General features: G+C 47.3%; 1 protein-coding gene across 5 annotated transcripts in view; it reads left to right on the top strand.

Annotated features, from left to right (window-relative positions):
- Positions 1 to 617: 617 nt before the first annotated feature.
- RAB44 (RAB44, member RAS oncogene family) overlaps positions 618 to 18,710 on the top strand; it is a 35,292-nt gene continuing 17,199 nt past the window's right edge. For all 5 annotated transcript variants that reach the window (XR_013416460.1, XM_078000067.1, XM_078000066.1 and 2 more), the window contains exons 1-3: positions 618 to 927; positions 7,497 to 7,715; positions 17,249 to 17,360. Coding sequence is in view for 4 of the 5 variants with exons in the window: in XM_078000067.1 (XP_077856193.1) it covers positions 7,509 to 7,715; positions 17,249 to 17,360 (319 nt within the window). In the remaining variant the exon portion in view is untranslated. The remainder of the gene's footprint in view (positions 928 to 7,496; positions 7,716 to 17,248; positions 17,361 to 18,710) is intronic.

Raw genomic sequence — 18,710 nt, 5'->3', positions numbered from 1 at the left:
TTAATCTATGTCCTACCTATTCTCCCCACTCTTCAATACTTTTGAAGTAAATCCCAAACAACATATAATTGTGTGATTTTGATTTTTAAAATGCTTATGCTTTTATCCATCTGGAATGCTTTTAGAGTTAGAGCTCTAACTTTGTTTTTTGCAGATACCTAGCCCATTCTCCCAACACAGTTTATTGAATAAACTATCTCTTCTCCAATGATTTGAAATGATGCCTTTATGATACACTAAATTCCTACAGATATTCGAGTCTATTTGTGTCTATTCATTATTCTGTTCCACTGATTCATCCATCTATAGTCATGCTCCAATTCCACACCATTCTGATGGCTGTAGCTCTACAATGTATTTTGGTATCAGATTAGATTGTTCCCTAAAAGGTGATTTAGATATAAAGCCTCCCCTGAGGCTCAAAGACACTGTCTGAGAGTGAGGGCCTGAAGTGAGGCAGGGTGGGCAGTTCTCCTGGGGCATCTGAGATACTTAGCTTCAGCCACGGCTGGGCTCATCAACCTGCTGCTGTCTGGGATAAGGCATTGCCTTGGCAACCAGAGACTCAGGCCCAGTCCTGGCTGTGCCACTAAGGGCTAGGTGATCTTGAGCAGTCCATCTCACTCTTCGGAGCCTCTGTTTAGGAAGGCCTCCCTGCCAGCTCCAGCATTCTCCACTTCAAGACACCAATCAGGGCAGGGATGCCTGGGGGTGCCAGGCAAAATTGTGAAAGGGCTGCCAGTGGTCGCTTCCACAGGAAGTCCTGTAGATGAGCACAGAGATTGGCTCGCTGGGGAACGGAAAGGGCGATTAAGCAAGACAAGACTGTTAACAGTTCTAGAGCTCGTGGGCTCTGTAGGGCAGCAGTCACCCCACCACCAGGTCCCAGAGCCCAGGGCTGCGTGTTCCACTGGGAGCCTTTGAGAGGTAGGAGCCATCCCAAGGTTGCAATGCTTCTTTTTCTTTGGAAGGATGAGGATGGGAGAGGGAGCTGGGGTCCCTGTTTAGCTTCTATGTCAAGGGTGCAAGGGGCAGAGCCCTCTTTTCCCCTGCATTTGGAGCTCTCTGCGTGGTCTAAGGGAGGGGATGGGAAGGCACTTGGGCAGGAAGCTGGGGTGCATCACCACCCGTAAATGGCTGTGCAAGCTGCGGCAAGCACCTGGTTTCTCAGAGCCTCAGTTTCTCTATTAGGAGGGGAGAAGTGAGGATAAGTAGACTGGAACAAGACACTAGGTGGTCTCTCAGGCCCACCGACTTGGGCAATTGGGGTTTAGCGAGTATGGCTATTATTTATAGCTATTGAAGCCAGCCGAGTGCACAGCAGGCCCAGTTCTAAGCACTCTTTGGTGAGACAGTGATGGACACCCGGAGGCCCCAGGCAGGGCCCATGCCAGGTTGTAATCTGCCACTGCCCCACCCCACCCTTCTTCTCTGGCTTCTACTTCCTGGTGGGCAGCCTGTGGTGCCTGCTGCCTCACAGAATACCACAGTGGGAGTGGATTCCCCTGGATGCTTGGGAGTGGGATTCATTTGCTTTCATGTTTGGCTTCAAGCTTTATGCGATTTCTTAGGTGAGGGATGTGGGGAGAGGTGATCATGCTGAGGGGCTGTATGTGTGTCCTAGCCATGAAGGGGTCCCCCACTCTTAACGATGTGAGGCATGAGGATGCACTAAGGGGAAAGTGGTGGAGGAGAAGGGCGCTGGCAGGGTGGCCCTGCTGGCTGACTCGGAGGGATGTGTGCTGGGCGACGGCACTTGCACATGCAGAATGGAATGATGGAATGGCCATGAGGGGTGCTGTGTCTGACCGAGAGGCTGACGGTGAGGGAGTGGAGGGTGAGGGTGATGGCCGAGGAGGGTGTGTGTGCGTGCACGTTTGCATGTGTACTTTTGTGGATTGACTGAAGGATGTCCTTACTGTCTCTGAGGGACTAGGCCTGGCCTAAAAGGGACACAGGCTGTTTTTAGGGTATGCTGTCAGGCCGTGGGGTGCTGTCAGGGATCTGAATATGAAGGCACAAGGGGTGAGCGCACCATCCCACCTGATGGTGACAAGTGACTGATTTTGAGGTGGTGATGGCTGGAGGGCATCTGCTGCCTTCCTGCCCCAGACCACCTGACAGGCAAGGAGCAGGTGGCTGAATGCCCCTCCTGGAGAGAAGGATTGACTGGCAGAGAGGGCAGATGCTGGGGTGGGGCAGACGAGGTATCTGGAAGGTGCTATTTCCTTATATAATGCCAGTGGACTTCTGGAAATGGGCTGTGGAGGTGCAGCTGGGCTAGGAACTCCCAGAAAGGAATGTCAAGAACACCACATGTCCTAGGATGTGGCTGCAGGGAATTTCTTCCAGGATTCTTACTTCCTACACTTGTGGGAGCTCGGTAGGCTGTGATGTGACACTCATATCACAGTGGACTTTGCTTCCGGAGGCTTCTGCACAGGGAATCTTATCTTGCTCCCTTGGCCGTGTTATCTCCATCACCAGAAGTACACGAGACACTGGGCGTCACCACAGGAGCCAAGCCTGTCAACGCCCACCCTGCTCCAAAGCCCTTGTCCCGCTCAGGGCTACTCCACTGGGCATTTGTCATCCCCAGAGGGGCCTTCTGCCCAGGGAAGAGCCACCTCTCCAGGATGTAGCCTTGGGGAAGTCCATCTCATGACCAACCAGAAAAGCAGAATCCGGTGTAGTTCTACCACTGGCATCACGGCTTGGGCAGGTCACTCTGCCTCTTGGAACCTCCCTCAGTTTCCTCATTTGTCAAATGGGATCAATTGTATTTGCATGGAACCTGGCTTTTATGTGCCTCAAATAGAATTCAACTTTATCAATGTCATCACCACTGTTGTCATTGCTACCTTTACGCGGTAGTCACGGATGCCAAGCACACTCCAAAGTGCTTTATGTGGATCATATATTCAGCAAATATTTACAGAGTACCAACTGTGTGCCAAGCGCTGTTCTAGGCTCTTGGGATAGAGCAGTGAACAGAATGGTCAACTCCCTACTCAGGTGAGGCCTCTGTATCAGCATAAGGAGAAGGAAAATTTACAACAAAAATGAGCAAAAGGCTCTCTATTCTGGGAAGGTGACAAGTGCTAAGAGAAAGTGAATCTGGAAAGGGAGGTGGGCCATCCTGGGAAATGGGAACTGATGTTTCAACTTTAATTATCTTGCCTAACCCTCATAGCAACCCTGTGTGAGAGCTATTAGTCCTAAGTTTCCAGTGAGGAAGCTCAGGCACAGAGACGCTGATTGACTTCCCTAAGGTTGCACAGCCCATGGGCAGCAGAGCTGGGAGAAGCAGAGGCCTGTCTGACTTCACAGCAATGGGACTGGAAGTCACTTTCTCTCATGAGCCTCCTTTTCTGCAACTCCAGGTCAAGAGAGTGGGACTGACCCTCTTCTAGTACTGAGGCTCAGTGACTCTTTCTTTTATTTTTTCTTTTTTATTTTTTTGAGACAGAATCTCACTCTGTCGCCCCAGCTGGAGTGCAGTGGTGAATCATAGCTCACTGTAGCTTTGACCTCCTGGGTTCAAGTGATCCTCCCATCTCAGCCTCCCAAGTAGCTAGGACTGCAGACACACCACCAAGCCCAGCTAGTTTTATTTTATTTTGTAGAGACAGGGTCTCGCTATGTTGCCCAGGCTGGTCTTGAACTCCTGGGCTCAAGTGATCCTCTTGCCTCAGCCTCCCAAAGTACTGAGATTACAGGCCACCATGCCCAGCTTATTTTGTTGTTGTTTTGTTTCTTAATCTCCTTCTATTCTACAGGGAGTCTGTCTTTGAGTGTAACCTACAAGGCTGGAACTGCTAGGCCAAACCCTATTAGCCACTGAAGAAGGGTCATCGGCCCATGGAAGGAAGGGGCTCCCCTCTTAGGGGGATGGGGAATGGAGATAGATGGTGACTTTCTAGGTGTGGAAGGCCTCTCTAGGTGTGGAAGGCCTCTAGACCCAAGGAGGGGTGTCTATGTGGTCATTATTTCCATGGGGCAACATGGGGTGAATTAGGGGTGAGAGATACCGGGTGAAGGCCAGTTAGATTAGCATGGGGACTTCCCTATTCTAACCCCTAGAATCTTACTCCTCATTCTTGGCTTTTTAGCCTCCATGTTTTTTAGTAGAAAGACTTTTTTTTTTTTTTTTTTTTTTTTTGAGACAGTGTCTCGCTCTGTTGCCTAGGCTAGAGTGCAGCGGTGTAATCTTGGCTCACTGCAACCTCTGCCTCTTGGGTTCAAGGGATTCTCCCTCCTCAACCTCCCTAGTAGCTACGACTTGAAGTGCACGCCACCATGCCCGGCTAATTTTCTGGTTTTGGTAGAGATGGAGTTTCACCATGTTGCCCAGGCTGGTCTCAAACTCCTGGCTTCAAGTGATCCACCCGCCTTGGCCTCCCAAAGTGTTAGGATTACAGGTGTGAGCCACTGTGTCTGGCCCTGATATTTTCTGATTCTATTCAGTTGTCTGTTAGAACATTCCACATTCTGGGGACAGTGAGTCAGCAGAGGAAGTGGGTTGAGAGCCCAGTACATATCCTAAGCAAGGCTGGGCATATATGAGGGCATCAGGGTTAAGTATAATCTCTCCTGCCCTGGAGCTCACTGCTAAGCTATGTCACCTCCCCCAGGAAGCCCTCTCTGACACCCTGATCAGTGAGTTGCTCCTTTTTCAGTGCTCTCCCAGCACCTGACACACAGGTGTGCTGCTCCTTCTGTGCTACACTGTAATTATGTTTGTGTCTCCTGCATGAGGCTGTGAGGTCCCCCAGGGGAGACCAGGAGTTAGTCACACCTCTACCTGGAGGGCCAGAGACTCTGCTGGGGTGTGCAGGGGTGTCCTGCACAAGGATGCCCAGCCAAGGAGGTGCATGGGAACTGGAATCCAGTCCACATTCCACTTGTTAAACCATGAGCCCTGGCACTGGGCTGTGTCTGCCAGCAGGAAATATCTTTTCTTAATTTGCTTAAAGGAAACATATGGATTGTGGCGGGCCTGCTTAGCACTGTACTGGCATTCAGTTGGCGCTCGGTAAATGGTTGTTGCTTATGTGCATGACAGAGGGTGGGAAGGGTTGGGGCAGATGAAGTCTTCAGAAGAGGTGTGCTGGTTACTGTTCTTTGGTGGGGGCAGGAGACCTGATTCATAGCATTTGCTGATTCCCATGGTACCAATACTCCCACAGTGGCTGATTCCAAGCTGCCGAGGTAGGAAGAGGTGTGCATAGTCGGCCCTCACAAGCCCCAGCACACCACTGTGGTTTTACATTTATGATCTTAAAACTGCATCTGACGGCCGGGAGAGGTGGCTCACGCCTAAGACAGGCGGATCACGAGGTCAGGAGATCGAGACCATCCTGGCTAACACGGTGAAACCCCGTCTCTACCAAAAATACAAAAAGTTAGCCGGGCGAGGTGGCAGGCGCCTGTAGTCCCAGCTACTTGGGAGGCTGAGGCAGGAGAATGGCGTGAACCCAGGAGGTGGAGCTTGCAGTGAGCTGAGATCGTGTCACTGCCCTCCAGCCTGGGCGACAGAGCGAGACTCCATCTCAGAAAAAAAAAAAAAAAAAAAAAACTGCTTCTGAAACAGACTTTGAGGGCAGAGAAAGAGAGAGAGAGAGAGAGAGAGAATGTACTTCTGTTTGAAGTTTGGGGCCTCCTCAGGATAAGAAATTGCTTCATCCAAGTTCTGTGCAGCCGGTGCAGTTCCCCATGGGAAGCTTGCCCAAGGGGAGGCTGTGGAATGACCCCCTGGAATGAGCCCATGATGCCTAAAGCAGAGCCCTCGCACCACTCCACCCAGCCTGTCTGTGGCCTTCAGCGTCAACAGAGAACGCCCAGGGGAGATGTCTCCTCCATCTCCTGGGCATGAGCCTTGCTCTTCTGCCTCGATTCCTTCACACACACTGTTTACTGCTTCCATATCCTACATGCCTCCTGTAGAACCTGCACAAGTCCCACCACCTGCAGGAAGCTGCCCTGTCTGGACATCAAGTCCTTCTCATCCCATAGCTTTATGGGCCCCAGACTTGTTCCCCCAAGGCAGGCTCAGACTTTATCCCTTCCAGACCACAGCCTCTCTTTTCCTCATCCCAGGGGTCTCGCCTGGATGAATCCCCAACCATCCAAATCCTTATCAATTGACTGACTGAACTAAGACATTCAGTGACTGGTGAATGAATGATGAATTTGACGCCCCTTACTTGAGCACCTAACATGTGCTAAGGGGCGGGGAGCAGTATGGACCTCGATAAACAGTGTTATCCACAGCCGGGGCAGCATGGGGCCTGCCTTGGTCTGATTTGTACAGCTATAGCGGATACCATAGAATGGGAAATTTACATAGAACAGAAATGTATTTCCTCATCGTTCTGGAGGCTAGAAAGTTCAAGACTGAGGAGGCAGAATCTGGCGTGGGCCTTCTTGTGGTGTCTTCCCATGGTGGAAGGCAGAAGGACGACAGAGAGCACGAGGGTCTGAGTCCATCCTTTTATAAGGAACTCACTTTTGCAATAATGGCATTCATCCATTCATGAGGATGGTGCCCCCATGACCCAAACAATTCCCACTGCCTCATTGGGGATCAGGTTTCCGACACATGAACTTTGGGGAACACATTCAAACCACAGCAGGGTCGCAGACAAGGGGGCACTGAGCCCAACTTGAATGCGGGGTGACTGCAGGGAAGGCTTCTTGGAGGAGGCAGCCTGTAAAGTGAGGAAGCAAAAGGTGTTAACTATGTAAGGGAGTGAGAGAGTTGTGGAGTTTGGGGCAAAGGGAGCAGGGTGGGAGGGAATCAGGAATTCCAGGAGCCATGAGTGGTTCAATAGTGTTGCCATGGACCCCAAGGGCACAGGGGTGGGGTGGATGAAGCTGAGGCCACATCATGTGGGGCCCTAACAGCCGCATGGGGCGCTACTGATTCCATGCTGCGTGTGTCGAAGGACTAGAGACATGGTGCTGGAGAAAAAAGGCTGGAGGAGAGGTGAGGCTGAGAGAGGGAGGAGGCGTCAGTGGAAGGATCCCTGATGCAGCTGGGATGAGTCAATGAGTGAGAAGAGTCACCAGAGAGATGGCTCAGGAAGCTGCTTATGGCCTTCAGACAGCTAGATCCTGGAAAACCCTGCGTAACCACCCTCCAGGTCAAAACATGGGAGAGATTCTGCATGAGGTGAAGAGGATAAATTCTCTGATGGTCAGAGAAGACTTCGATAGTTGAGTAGTAGCCTGAAGAGATGAGGGCAGGGGGATAGCCTGGAGAAGGGCATTCCAGGCAGAAACTTAGAAAGGGCAAAGGCGTTGAGCAGAATGGATGAGAGGCTGTGAGGCGGCTGGGCGACGAGGTCAGAGGACCCGGCGGGGCACCATCAGGCCGGGCTTTGGCAGCCACAGTGGATTTTCTTCCAGAGGTGATGGGAGCCAGGGGAAGGTTTTGAGCCATGAGAGGGTGTGACTGTCCAGCAGCCCAGTGCCCCTCACTCCTCTGTCCCCAGGGCCAACGAACCATGGAGACAGGACAGAGAACATCTCGAAAAGTCCGGAAGCTGGGCTCCAGCCGGCGGCGGCAGACAAGAGAGCCGGCTGATGGTGAAGATGCTGAGGTGGCCCCAGAGCCAGAGTCTTGGTCCTCCCAGGCAGCGGCAGAACTACAGGCCTTCTTCCAGGACTGCGGTGCCAAGGAGAGGGGCTTTGTCACCCGCGAGGACCTGGCGGTGAGCCCAAGGCCCCCATTGGAACTCTGAATCCCCTTTCCGCAGCTCCTGACACCCCCACTCCCCCATCACAGGAAGGCAAGGCTTGCCTACCCCTGCCCCTTTCTCTCATTTAGAGCTCTCAGAAAATGCTAGGGATGTGTTTATACTAATGTGAAAATGACTGGTAAGGCTTTATGTGTTGCCCTTTTCCAGAAACATTTGTCTTTTAACCAGTAAAAGGACTTTAAGCCAAATAAGTAATTTGCAAATGTTATAATTTTCGGCTCGTTGAGCAAGGACATTTATTTTGGGAAGCAGACGGAGCCCTGGAAATCAAACCATGTCAACGACTGTAAACGTCAATGAAACATAAGATCAGCCACGGTTGTGTGTCCCCGTAAAGAGTCTTAGGGTGGCCAGGTGTTGTGGCTCATGCCTGTAATCCCAGCACTTTGGGAGGCTGAGGTGGGCAAATCACTTGAGGTCAGGTGTTCGAGACCACCCTGGCCAACATGGTGAAACCCTGTCTCTACTAAAAATACAAAAATTAGCCGGGCGTGGTGGTGGGTGCCTGTAATCCCAGCTACTTGGGAGGCTGAAGCATGAGAATTGCTTGAGCCCGAGGAAGCGGATGTTGCAGTGAGCCAAGATCGTGCCACTACACTCCAGCCTGGGTGACAGAGCAAGACTCCATCTCTAAAAAAAAAAAAAAAAAAAAAAAGAGTGGGGGAACCAGTAAGATGTTATGACTGGTTCAAAGAGCATTTGAGAAGCCAGAAATTTGACAGAAAAGTATTAGGATGAAATTACTGAGTTAAATTCTTAAAATGGCTAATGTCTAACAGGCCATAAATCTTTCAGGCTATCTGTTCTACTAGTAACTTCAGTAAGTTTGGGACTTTTCATGAAAGGTAAACAATGGGTTGTGCCAGCATTCTTTTTGCCTCATATCCAAGTTTCAGATTTCCTCCTTCCCTCCCTCCCTCACCCCTCCCCCTCCCCCTCCCTCCCTCCCTCCCTCCCTTCCTTCCTTTCTTCCTTCTTCTCAGCTCTATCTCAGAGGCATGATCTCAGCTCACTGCAACCTCTGCCTCCCAGGTTCAAGTGATTCCCCTGCTTCAGCCTCCCAAGTAGCTGGGATTACCTGCACCCACCACCACGTCTGGCTAATTTTTTTATTTTTAGTAGAGACGGGGTTTCACCATGTTGGCCAGGCTGGTCTCGAACTCCTGACTTCAGGTGATCCACGTGCCTTGGCCTCCCAAAGTGCTGGGATTACAGGCATGAGCAACTGCACCTGGCCAGATAATTTTTCTATGATCATAGATAATCTCTAAAATTTTCTTGATGTATAAGAGGCTGCTGTCATTACATTGGCTTATTTCCATAGGAGCAACAAGGATATAATTAAACATGAGTCTCTTTGAATTTGCCCTACAAATAGAGACAGTATTGAGACATTTTAGCTTCTGTTTAGAAGCTTTCATACATAATCTTAGGTTGGGTTTTTTTTTTTTTTTTTTTTTAAGGGATAGGATCTCACTCTGTTACCCAGAATGGAGTGCAGTGGTGCAGTCACAGCTCACTGCAGCCTCAAGCTCCTGGGCTGAAGAGATCCTCTCGCCTCAGGCTCCCAAGTAGCTAGGACTAAAGGCACATGCCACTATGCCTGACCGATTCTTAAAATTTTGTAGAGATGAGGTCTTGCTATGTTGCCCAAACTGTAGCCTTAGGATAGAAGTTGAGTGACAAACTGTTCCAGTTTTCCAAGGACTAATGGGGTACCTGGGATATGGGACTTTGAGTGCTAAAATTGGAAAGTCCTGGGAAAACTAGGATGAGTTGGTCACCCAACTTCTATCCTAAGGCTAGAAAAGCAAGCCCAAGATACTCTCTTCACCAGATGTCACTTGCATCACCTGTAAATTTAAATGACTTCCTCTCTTCTTGAGGTCCCTGATTTTTCTAAGGTCCCTCTTCTGCCAGGAAGCAATCCATGTGGTTCCAGGCCAGCTTCCTGGTAGGGTTTTGTAGGGATTGACTCCATGGGCATTCCTCCTAGTAGGCTTGTCACACCTGATTAAATGACGACATCCCATAAAACACACTCCAGGTAGGGCCTTGATTACACAATTGATTTATCCAATTATATCTTGATTAAAAAAAAAAAAAGGAGGACAGATTCTGTTGAACCCGTGCAAATAATTATATTGCCATGAAAAGTAAGGAGAGTCTGTAAAAGTAAATTTTTTTTTTTTTAGACAGAGTCGTGCTCTGTCACCTAGGCTGGAGTGCAATGGTGCGATCTTGGCTCATTACAACCTCCGCCTCCTAGGTTCAAGGGATCCTCTCGCCTCAGCCTCTTGAGTAGCTGGGACTACAGACATGCGCCACCATGCCCAGCTGATGTGTTGTATTTTTTATAGAGGTAGGGTTGCGGGTTGCTCCATGTTGCCCAGGCTTAAAAGTATTGGTTTCTGAATCATGAGGGGATCAATGAGATTCAGATACCACTTGAAACGTTGAATTTCAGTTTACAAAAGTATAATCTGGCAGGGCTTTGTGGTTCACGCCTGTAATCTCAGCACTTTGTGAGGCAGAGACGGGCAGATCACCTGAGATTAGGAGTTCCTGACTAGCCTGGCCAACATGGTGAAACTCCATCTCTACTAAAAATACAAAAATTAGTCAGGCATGGTGGCTTGTGTCTGTAATCCTAGCTACTTGGGAGGCTGAGGCAGAAGAATCGCTTCAACCTGGGCGGTGGATGTTGCAGTGAGCTGAGATGATGCCACTGCACTCCAGCCTGGGTAACAGAGTGAGGCTCTGTCTCAAAAAAAAAAAAAAAAAAAAAAGTATAATCTACTAAACTGAGGGTTAGAGACAGCTCAAGACCAGGAAAAAACCTCCTCACAGATCTATTAAAGTAGAACAATAAAAAATAATATCAACTGTATTGCCACAAAGAGCCGTAACTAGATTTCCTTCAGCTGTTCAATCAACACCATGTAATTAATTATTGTTCTGCTGGATCTTGGGTAAGCTGTCTGCTTTTGGACTCAGTTGTAGGAATTCTCAGTCTATTCGCTCAGTCAGAAGGTCATCCATTGTCAGCTTGGAAGCCTACACCAAGTGAAGCATAAATAGTTCATAGAACCTGGTACAGTCCTTTTTCTCTAGACTTTGAGTTTGTTTTTCTTTGTTGAAGATGCAATCTGTGGCCTGCAGCTTATAACAGAGACTTCAGGCAGGCATTGGAAAGGAGAAATGTGTCCAGTAACGAGACTGAAAGGCTGTGGTTATTTATTACACTACCTAATAGTATCAGAATGGAGGAGAGTGAAATTCTCTCCTGGGGTACAATGCACGACTATTTCATAATGGTTTGATCAGTGTTTCCCCTGATGATAAAAACATACTGCTTGTAATCCCAGGACTTTGGGAGGCTAAGGCAGGAAGATCACTTGAGCCCAGAAGTTCAAGACCAGCCTAGGCAATATGGCGAGATTCCATCCTATAAAAAGTTTTAAAAAATTAGCCAGGTGTGGTGGTGTGCACCTGTAGTCCCAGCTACTTGGGAGGTTAAGGTGGGAGGATTGCTTGAGCCTGGGAGGTCAAGGTTGCAGTGAGCCATGATCACACCACTGCACTCTAGCCTGGGCGGCAAAGTGAGACCCTGTCTCAAGAAAGAAAAAAAAAGAACGTATTATAAATAGCACAATCATTGAGAAATCTCCAGGACCTTCCCATAAAGCATGCAATATCTGAAATATTGATATTAATAGCACTTTGCCCATGAAAATTTAGCCTAGAAAAGCCTGAACATCTCTTCTGATTTGATTGTTCGTCCCATGATGTTCTTGTAATAGTGTTGAAGTATTTAAAAAATATAGAGAAAGATATCTTCAAATTTTTATTGTATTTTTTTCTAAATTTAGACTCTAATCTTGGGAAGGCAAAATCAAAAGAGCCGTTAGAGAAGATTTGGGCACTAGATTAAGAGGTCATGGGAGACCAAGAAATATTACTTTGTTATCTATTTAATCAAAGTAATAATAAAATAAAAGATTTTGAAATAAATATGGAAGAAGGTAATATGATTGCAAGAGTAGATAGCTTTTTTATAAGAGAGATACCTTTGCTTTTTTTAAAAAAAATTTAAGACATAGTAAGGTCAAAACAAAGCAGAGGAAATGATTCTGGTGAGATAGGGAATCTCTGTTATCTGGGAGGCTTACACAGAAGCTAAACAGTAGCCTCTTTTTAACCCTTGCTAAGAGCTCTAAGACCAATTTATTATTTTAGTAGAGATAAAGCCAAATTCTAGTTATGCATTAATAGAACATGTGGCTGTAAAATTTTCATGAGTTTTTATTTATTATTTATTTATTTTTACTTATTTTTATGTATTTACTTATTTTTATTTTTATTTTTTGAGACAGTTTCACTCTTGTTGCCCAGGCTAGAGTGCAATGGCGTGATCTTGGCTCACTGCAACCTCTGCCTCCTGGGTTCAAACGATTCCCCTGCCTCAGCCTCCTGAGTAGCTGGGATTACAGGCGCCTGCCACCATGTCCGGCTATTTTTTTATTTTTATTTTTAGTAGAGATGGGTTTCATCATGTTGGTCAGGCTGGTCTTGAACTCCTAACCTCATGTGATCCACCCGCCTCGGCCTCGCAAAATGCTGGGATTACAGGCGTAAGCCACTGTGCCAAGCCTATTTATTATCAATTTTTAAGCCCATCAAAACTGGGCCAAATTTGGCAAAATGTTAATACATTTCATAGTTTATTTTCAGACTCAGGCATTATAAATCAAGGCAAATAAAATTTTCTTTCAGCAAACTTTCTACAACATTCTATATCTATTCAAGTTTTGCCTTTTTATCCTTTTTCATTTTCTAGAATAACCAGACACTTTCACACAACAATGCATCCCATTTTCCTTGCAGACAAAGTTTTGTTTCTCTGTCGCTATTGCTCCTAGCAAAGCCTCAAGCATCTGTAGTTAATTGAACTTTTGTTGTTGTTGTTGTTGCCGTTGTTTTGAGACAGGGTCTTGCTCTGTTGTCCAGGCTGTAGTGCAGTGGCACAATCTCAGCTCACTGCAACCTCTGCCTTCTGGGTTCAAGCTATTCTCATGCCTCAGCCTCCCAGTTAGCTGGAATTACAGATGCCCGCCACCATGCCAGGAAGATTTTTCTATTTTTAGTAGAGACAGGGTTTCACCATGTTGGTCAAGCTGGTCTTGAACTCCTGACCTCAAGTGATCCACCTGCCTAGGCCTCCCAAACTGCTGGGATTACAGGTGTGAGCCACCATGCCCAGCCTGTATTAATTGCACTTTTAACCAGTGTAATTAACCTCCTTCATAGGAAGAACTAAGGATAAATAATTGAGAACTGTCTCATACAAGAATTTTAGCAGACAAGCAAAGCTCACAAATACACATAAGCCAACTTTCTACAGCCTTGAGTATCCCTAACACAACTTAAAAAGAAAGTGGTCAAATATATGTAACAGAAAATGTATCATTTTAACTATTTTAAAATGTACTATTCAGTGGCATTAAGTACATTCACGATGTTGTACCACCATTTCCCCAGTCATCTCCAATGCTTCTTTTATCTTGCCAAGCTGAAATTCTGCACCCATTGAATAGTTAACTCCCATACTTCCCTCTCTCCAACCCCTGGCTATCCCTATTCTACTTTCTGTCTCTATAACTTTGATTACTCTAGGTACCTTATAGAAATGTAATCATACAGTATTTGTCTTTTAGTGACTGTTGTATTTCACTTAGCAGAATGCCCTCAAGGTTTATCTGTATCATAGCATGTGTCCAAATGTTCTTCTTTTTAAAGACCAAATAATATTCCGTTGTACATATATGTCATTTTTGTCTATCCTCTTATCTGTCAGTGAACACCTGGGTGGATTCTTTTGGTGATTGTGAATAATACTGCTATGAATATGGGCATACAAATATCTGAGTCTCCACCACTTTCTTTTGCACAACATTTTTTTTTTTTTTTTTTGAGATGGAGTCTCCCTCTCTCGCCCAGGCTGGAGTGCAGTGGCGTGATCTTGGCTTACTGTAACCTCCGCCTCCTGAGATCAAGTGATTCTCCTGCCTCAACCTCCCGAGTAGAGAAGCTGGGATTACAGGCACGCGCTACCTCGTGTGGCTAAGTTTTCTGTTTTTAGTAGAGAGGGGGGGTTTCACCATGTTGGCCAGGCTGGTCTTGAACTCCTGACTTCAGGTGATCCACCCGCCTTGGCCTCCCAAAGTGCTAGGATTACAGGCATGAGCCACCTCACCCAGCCTGCACAATTTTTTTTTTTTTTTTGAGACGGAGTCTCGCTCTGTCGCCTAGGCTGGAGTGCAGTGGCCGGATCTTAGCTCACTGCAAGCTCCGCCTTCCGGGTTCATGCTATTCTAGTGCCTCAGCCTCCCGAGTAGCTGGGACTACAGGCACCCGCCACCTCGCCCGGCTAGTTTTTTGTATTTTTAGTAGAGACGGGGTTTCACTGTGTTAGCCAGGATGGTCTCGATCTCCTGACCTCGTGATCCACCCGTCTCGGCCTCCCAAAGTGCTGGGATTACAGGCTTGAGCCACCGCGCCCGGCCACCTGCACAACTTTTTAAAGCAGAAAATAATGAATTCATTTGTTAACATTACCCAAAGATATAGCTACTTTCTAGCATGTGAAAATAAGAAGTAAAAAATATATCAACTTAAAATTATGATTAGCAACCAATGTTTCAGTATTAAATTTGTTTTAGAAATTATCCAGATAGTCAAAAAAAATTATTTATTAATTAATGTACTTCAATATTAATTCAAAATTCTAAAGTTATCTAAGAATCTTGGAAACTGTGGTTAAGGTGACACACTAAAAAATATAATTACTGTTGATACAAAATTTATTTGTTAGAATAATTAATCAATTTAGTGGGGCACAAATTTACATGTTTATACTCTTAAACATAAGATAAAGTTGACTTGTTTGATCTGAAAGTCGAAATGAGAAGTATAGGAAATGTAGATTAACTAGTTTCTTCACAGAAAATAAATATAGACTTATGAAAAACAGAATGTATACTTGTATTATACTTAACATAAAGCACAGAAAAGACAGATAGCTATTATATGTATTTTGTCAAAACAATTATTAAACCAGTATAATTTGTTCAAAGAATCATGTTAATTATATGGACCTGGCTCCTGAAAAATTTTCTGAGCTAGCGATTTCTAAGAAGAATTGTTTTAAGTCTAACACATTTAAAGCATTCAAATTTCAGTTATTTTCTGTTATTTTTAGGAGCATTAGATTTATATAATCACTTATTTGTCTCTATAAACTAATCAACACAGAACTCCTTTAAGAGACATAGTACACTAAGTTATTAATACCTTCCAGATGTACAAGAGTATTTCACGCTGACAACAAGAGTTAAAGACCTTTCGGGTGTGGTGGCGCATGCCTGTAATCCCAGTTACTTGAGAGGCTGAGGCAGGAGAATCGCTTGAACCCAGGAGGTGGAGGTTGCGGTGAGCTGAGATTGTGCCACTGCATTCCAGCCTGAGTGAGACTCTGTCTCAAAAAATAAATAAATAAAATAAAAAAGAGTTAAAGGCCTTTCTATTGCAGATGTATAGATATACAGACGCACAGAGAGTATCTTGCTTCATTTCTACAGTTCCAGCCACAGATCAAAAGTAAATATAGCAGGCTGGTCATGGTGGCTCACGCCCGTAATCCCAGCAGTTTGGGAGGCTGAGGCGAGTGGGTCACCTGAGGTCTGGAGTTTGAGACCAGCTTGGCCAACATGGTGAAACCCCGTCTCTACTAAACATACAAAAAATTAGCCGGGCGTGGTGGCAGGCACCTGTAGTTCCAGCTACTCAAGAGGCTGAGGCAGGAGAATAGGTTGAACTCGGGAGGTGGAGGTTGCAGTGAGCCAAGACTGCGCCACTGCATTTCAGCCTGGATGACAGTGAGACTCCGTCTCAAAAAAAAAAAAAAAAAAAGTGAACAGCAACATGAAACCTCACCAACTCAGATCTCAAACAGCTGTTCTCCTTCCCAGTGGATACAAAATTATTTTTCTTTGAGATATAGTCTCATTCTGTCACCCAGGCTAGAGTGCAGTGGTGCAATCTTGGCTCACTGCAACCTCCTTCTCCCAGGTTCAAGTGATTCCCCTGCTTCAGTCTCCCGAGTAACTGGGATTACAGGCGCCCACGCCTGGCTAATTTTTGTATTTTTAGTAGAGACGGGGTTTCACCATGTTGGCCGGGCTGGTCTCCAGCTCCTGACCTCAAGTGATCTGCCCGCCTCGGCCTCCCAAAGTGCTGGGATTACAAGCATGAACCACTGTGCCCAGCCTGGAATTCTTCACTAATTTGAGATCACAAATAGAAAAACAAACAACAACAACAACAAAACGATTAGCAAACCAGTTTTTCCGTTATTTTTCAACCAACAGGCATTAGGTCTCCATGATGCATCCCCCAGAGATCACCAAATAGAACATAAAGACCATCGCTGGTTTAGACCAGACCATCACTGCTGCCACCAATGGGGAATAACTTATCATTCATGTGCAGCCCCAGATAAAAACACGAAATTTACAAAAAGGAAAACAAAGTAACTAGAGAAACAGAATCAGCAAACTCCAAGTTCTATTATGCTTGGGATTCCTTCTGAGAGCCAAAGCGCGTGGGCTAAAAGAGCCCGTGACATGCGCTTGTGCAGCCATGCAGGCTACTGGGTTCTGCCAGATGAGCCCACTGGGCCGTCTCCATAGACCTCAGTCCAAAACTTGTTATAATTTTCAAAAAGGTAAAATCATGACCTGTAGGCCGTGATATATAAACTGAACTCTTATAGAAGATTTTATGTAACTCATTGACTTTTTTTTTTTTGGAAACGGAGTTTCACTCTTGTCACCCAAGCTGGAGTGCAATGGCACCATCTTGGCTCACTGCAACTTCTGCCTCCTGGGTTCAAGTGATTCTCCTGCCTCAGTCTCCCAAGTAACTGGGAACATAGCCACCTGCCACCATGCCCGGCTAATTTTTGTATTTTTAGTAGAGACGGATTTTCACTATGTTGTCCAGGCTGGTCTTGAACTCCTGGCCTCAGGTGATCTGCCCACCTCGGCCTCCCAAACTATTGGGATTACAGGCATGAGCCACCATGCCCGGCCTCAGATAATTTTTGGACACTGATCACGACATTCTGGGGGAGGGCTGGCTGCTGTCCTTTATCAAGTTTCTAAAGACATGGGACTTAGGACAGGTACATTTTGATTTTGGATGGAGAGAGTGAAAAGGGCTGGAGCCAGTTCATGGCCCTGCTGGGAGGGCTGCCTTGGGTGGGGTTGGGAACGTCAAGCTTAGGCCCTGGGTCAGGTTACTGGGGGGACTCTGACATGAGGGCGAGGTGAGGTAGGGGTGGCTGAAGACAAACATCTCTCCGTTTTGGAGGGTGAGAATCTTCCCAGGTGGGAACACCTGCCCACCTTGCCCATTCCTTCCAGGTGGCCAAGTTCAGCTTCCTGGGCAGCAAGGAGGAGTCAGAGATGATCTTCGACTGGGTGGACGTGGAGCGGAAGGGACATCTGTCACTTGAAGAATTCAGCTCTGGACTCAGTATGTCTGTCCTTGGAGGGCCTCTGGGCACCCAGGTGTCCCGTGCAGTGTGCCCTGCATGGGGCTAGACTGGGTCGTTAGAAAGGCAGCCCTTTTCCCAGGGACTTTCACCCCACATCCCTGGCTGCCAGAGTGGTCCGGGGCCCTCCCCCATGCATTCCACCCCCCACCCCCCCGCCTCCAGGGAGGCCTCTGGGCTTGCTCATCCCATGTCTTCTCCTCAGTAAAAGGCCTCTCCTGAGCCAGAGGTCTTGACACCACAGATTTGTTTCCGCCTGAGGAGAGTAACATTGTGGCTTTGGTTAGGGGAATTCCATGGGCCAGGGAGCAGCAGAGGGTGATATTTAGGGGTGGGGGCTTTCCAGGTGCTGAGCCCCCGCTGGGCAGGGCCGCCCCAGCACCTGCCTCTCTAGAAGGGCTGACAAGACATAGGGAGCCCAGGACCAGCAGGGCACAATCCTCCCGCTAATCCTCTCCGTGGGAAGACCTTCTGGCCCAGGCAATGAAAGGTGTGGTGTCTTCAGAGAGCCCCTGCATGGACACAGATCAGCCTTCAGTGTCCACAAAGCCACCCAGAGTTCTCAGGTCAGCTGAGTCTCCAAAAGCCTGGAGACCCGCAGAGAAGGAGGCCAGGAATTTGCATTTACGCGTGGGCCCACTCCAGCAGAAGGTTCCTCCAGTTCTGGCAATGGAGAAGCTGAGAGTTGGGAGGAGAACTCAAGGGCTGGGCAAGGGGAGTTGCCGGTGGGAGTGCAGCGCAGAGGGAGCTTGTTGTCCACACAGCCTTGGGGCCGTCTTCATTCGCGAATCAAATCATGCCTGCCATGCCAGGAACTTCCCAGTGCCTGTGGGACAAACTGGAAGCCCCTTCCTGGGGCCTGCAGGGCCTGCACCCTCCAGACGCTGCCAACCTCGCTGGCTCACTCAGTGCCATTCACCCCGTCCATCTTGCTAGCCCGGTCCTGCCTCAGGGCACCTGCAGTGCTGTTCTCTTTGCCAGGCACACGCTTCTTGGAGTCCACAGGATTTGCTCCTTCTTGGGATTCACATCTCAGTTCCAGTGTCACCTCCTTAGGCCACTGCTAGCCACCTCATCTAAGTCGATCCTCCGAGTCTCTCAGTGGAAATTACCCTGCATATTCCTATACTCCTTTGGCTCACTTAGCAAGTTGGCTTAAAAAAAAATATATATATATATATATATTCTTTTCAACCTGCACTAGAATGTCAGCTCCACGTTAGGGATTTTGGTTAATTTTGTCACGTAGATGCTCAATACACATCCCTTGATTGAGTGCGTGAAGGGTTTGTTCACTGCCTTGGAGGTGCGGTGTGATTTCCAGCAAGTCT

The sequence above is a fragment of the Macaca mulatta genome, chromosome 4, assembly GCF_049350105.2.
Source record: "Macaca mulatta isolate MMU2019108-1 chromosome 4, T2T-MMU8v2.0, whole genome shotgun sequence".
Lineage (NCBI taxonomy): Eukaryota > Metazoa > Chordata > Mammalia > Primates > Cercopithecidae > Macaca > Macaca mulatta.
The sequence above is the reverse complement of the archived record's forward strand: the minus strand, read 5'-3'. Positions and strand labels throughout refer to the sequence as shown.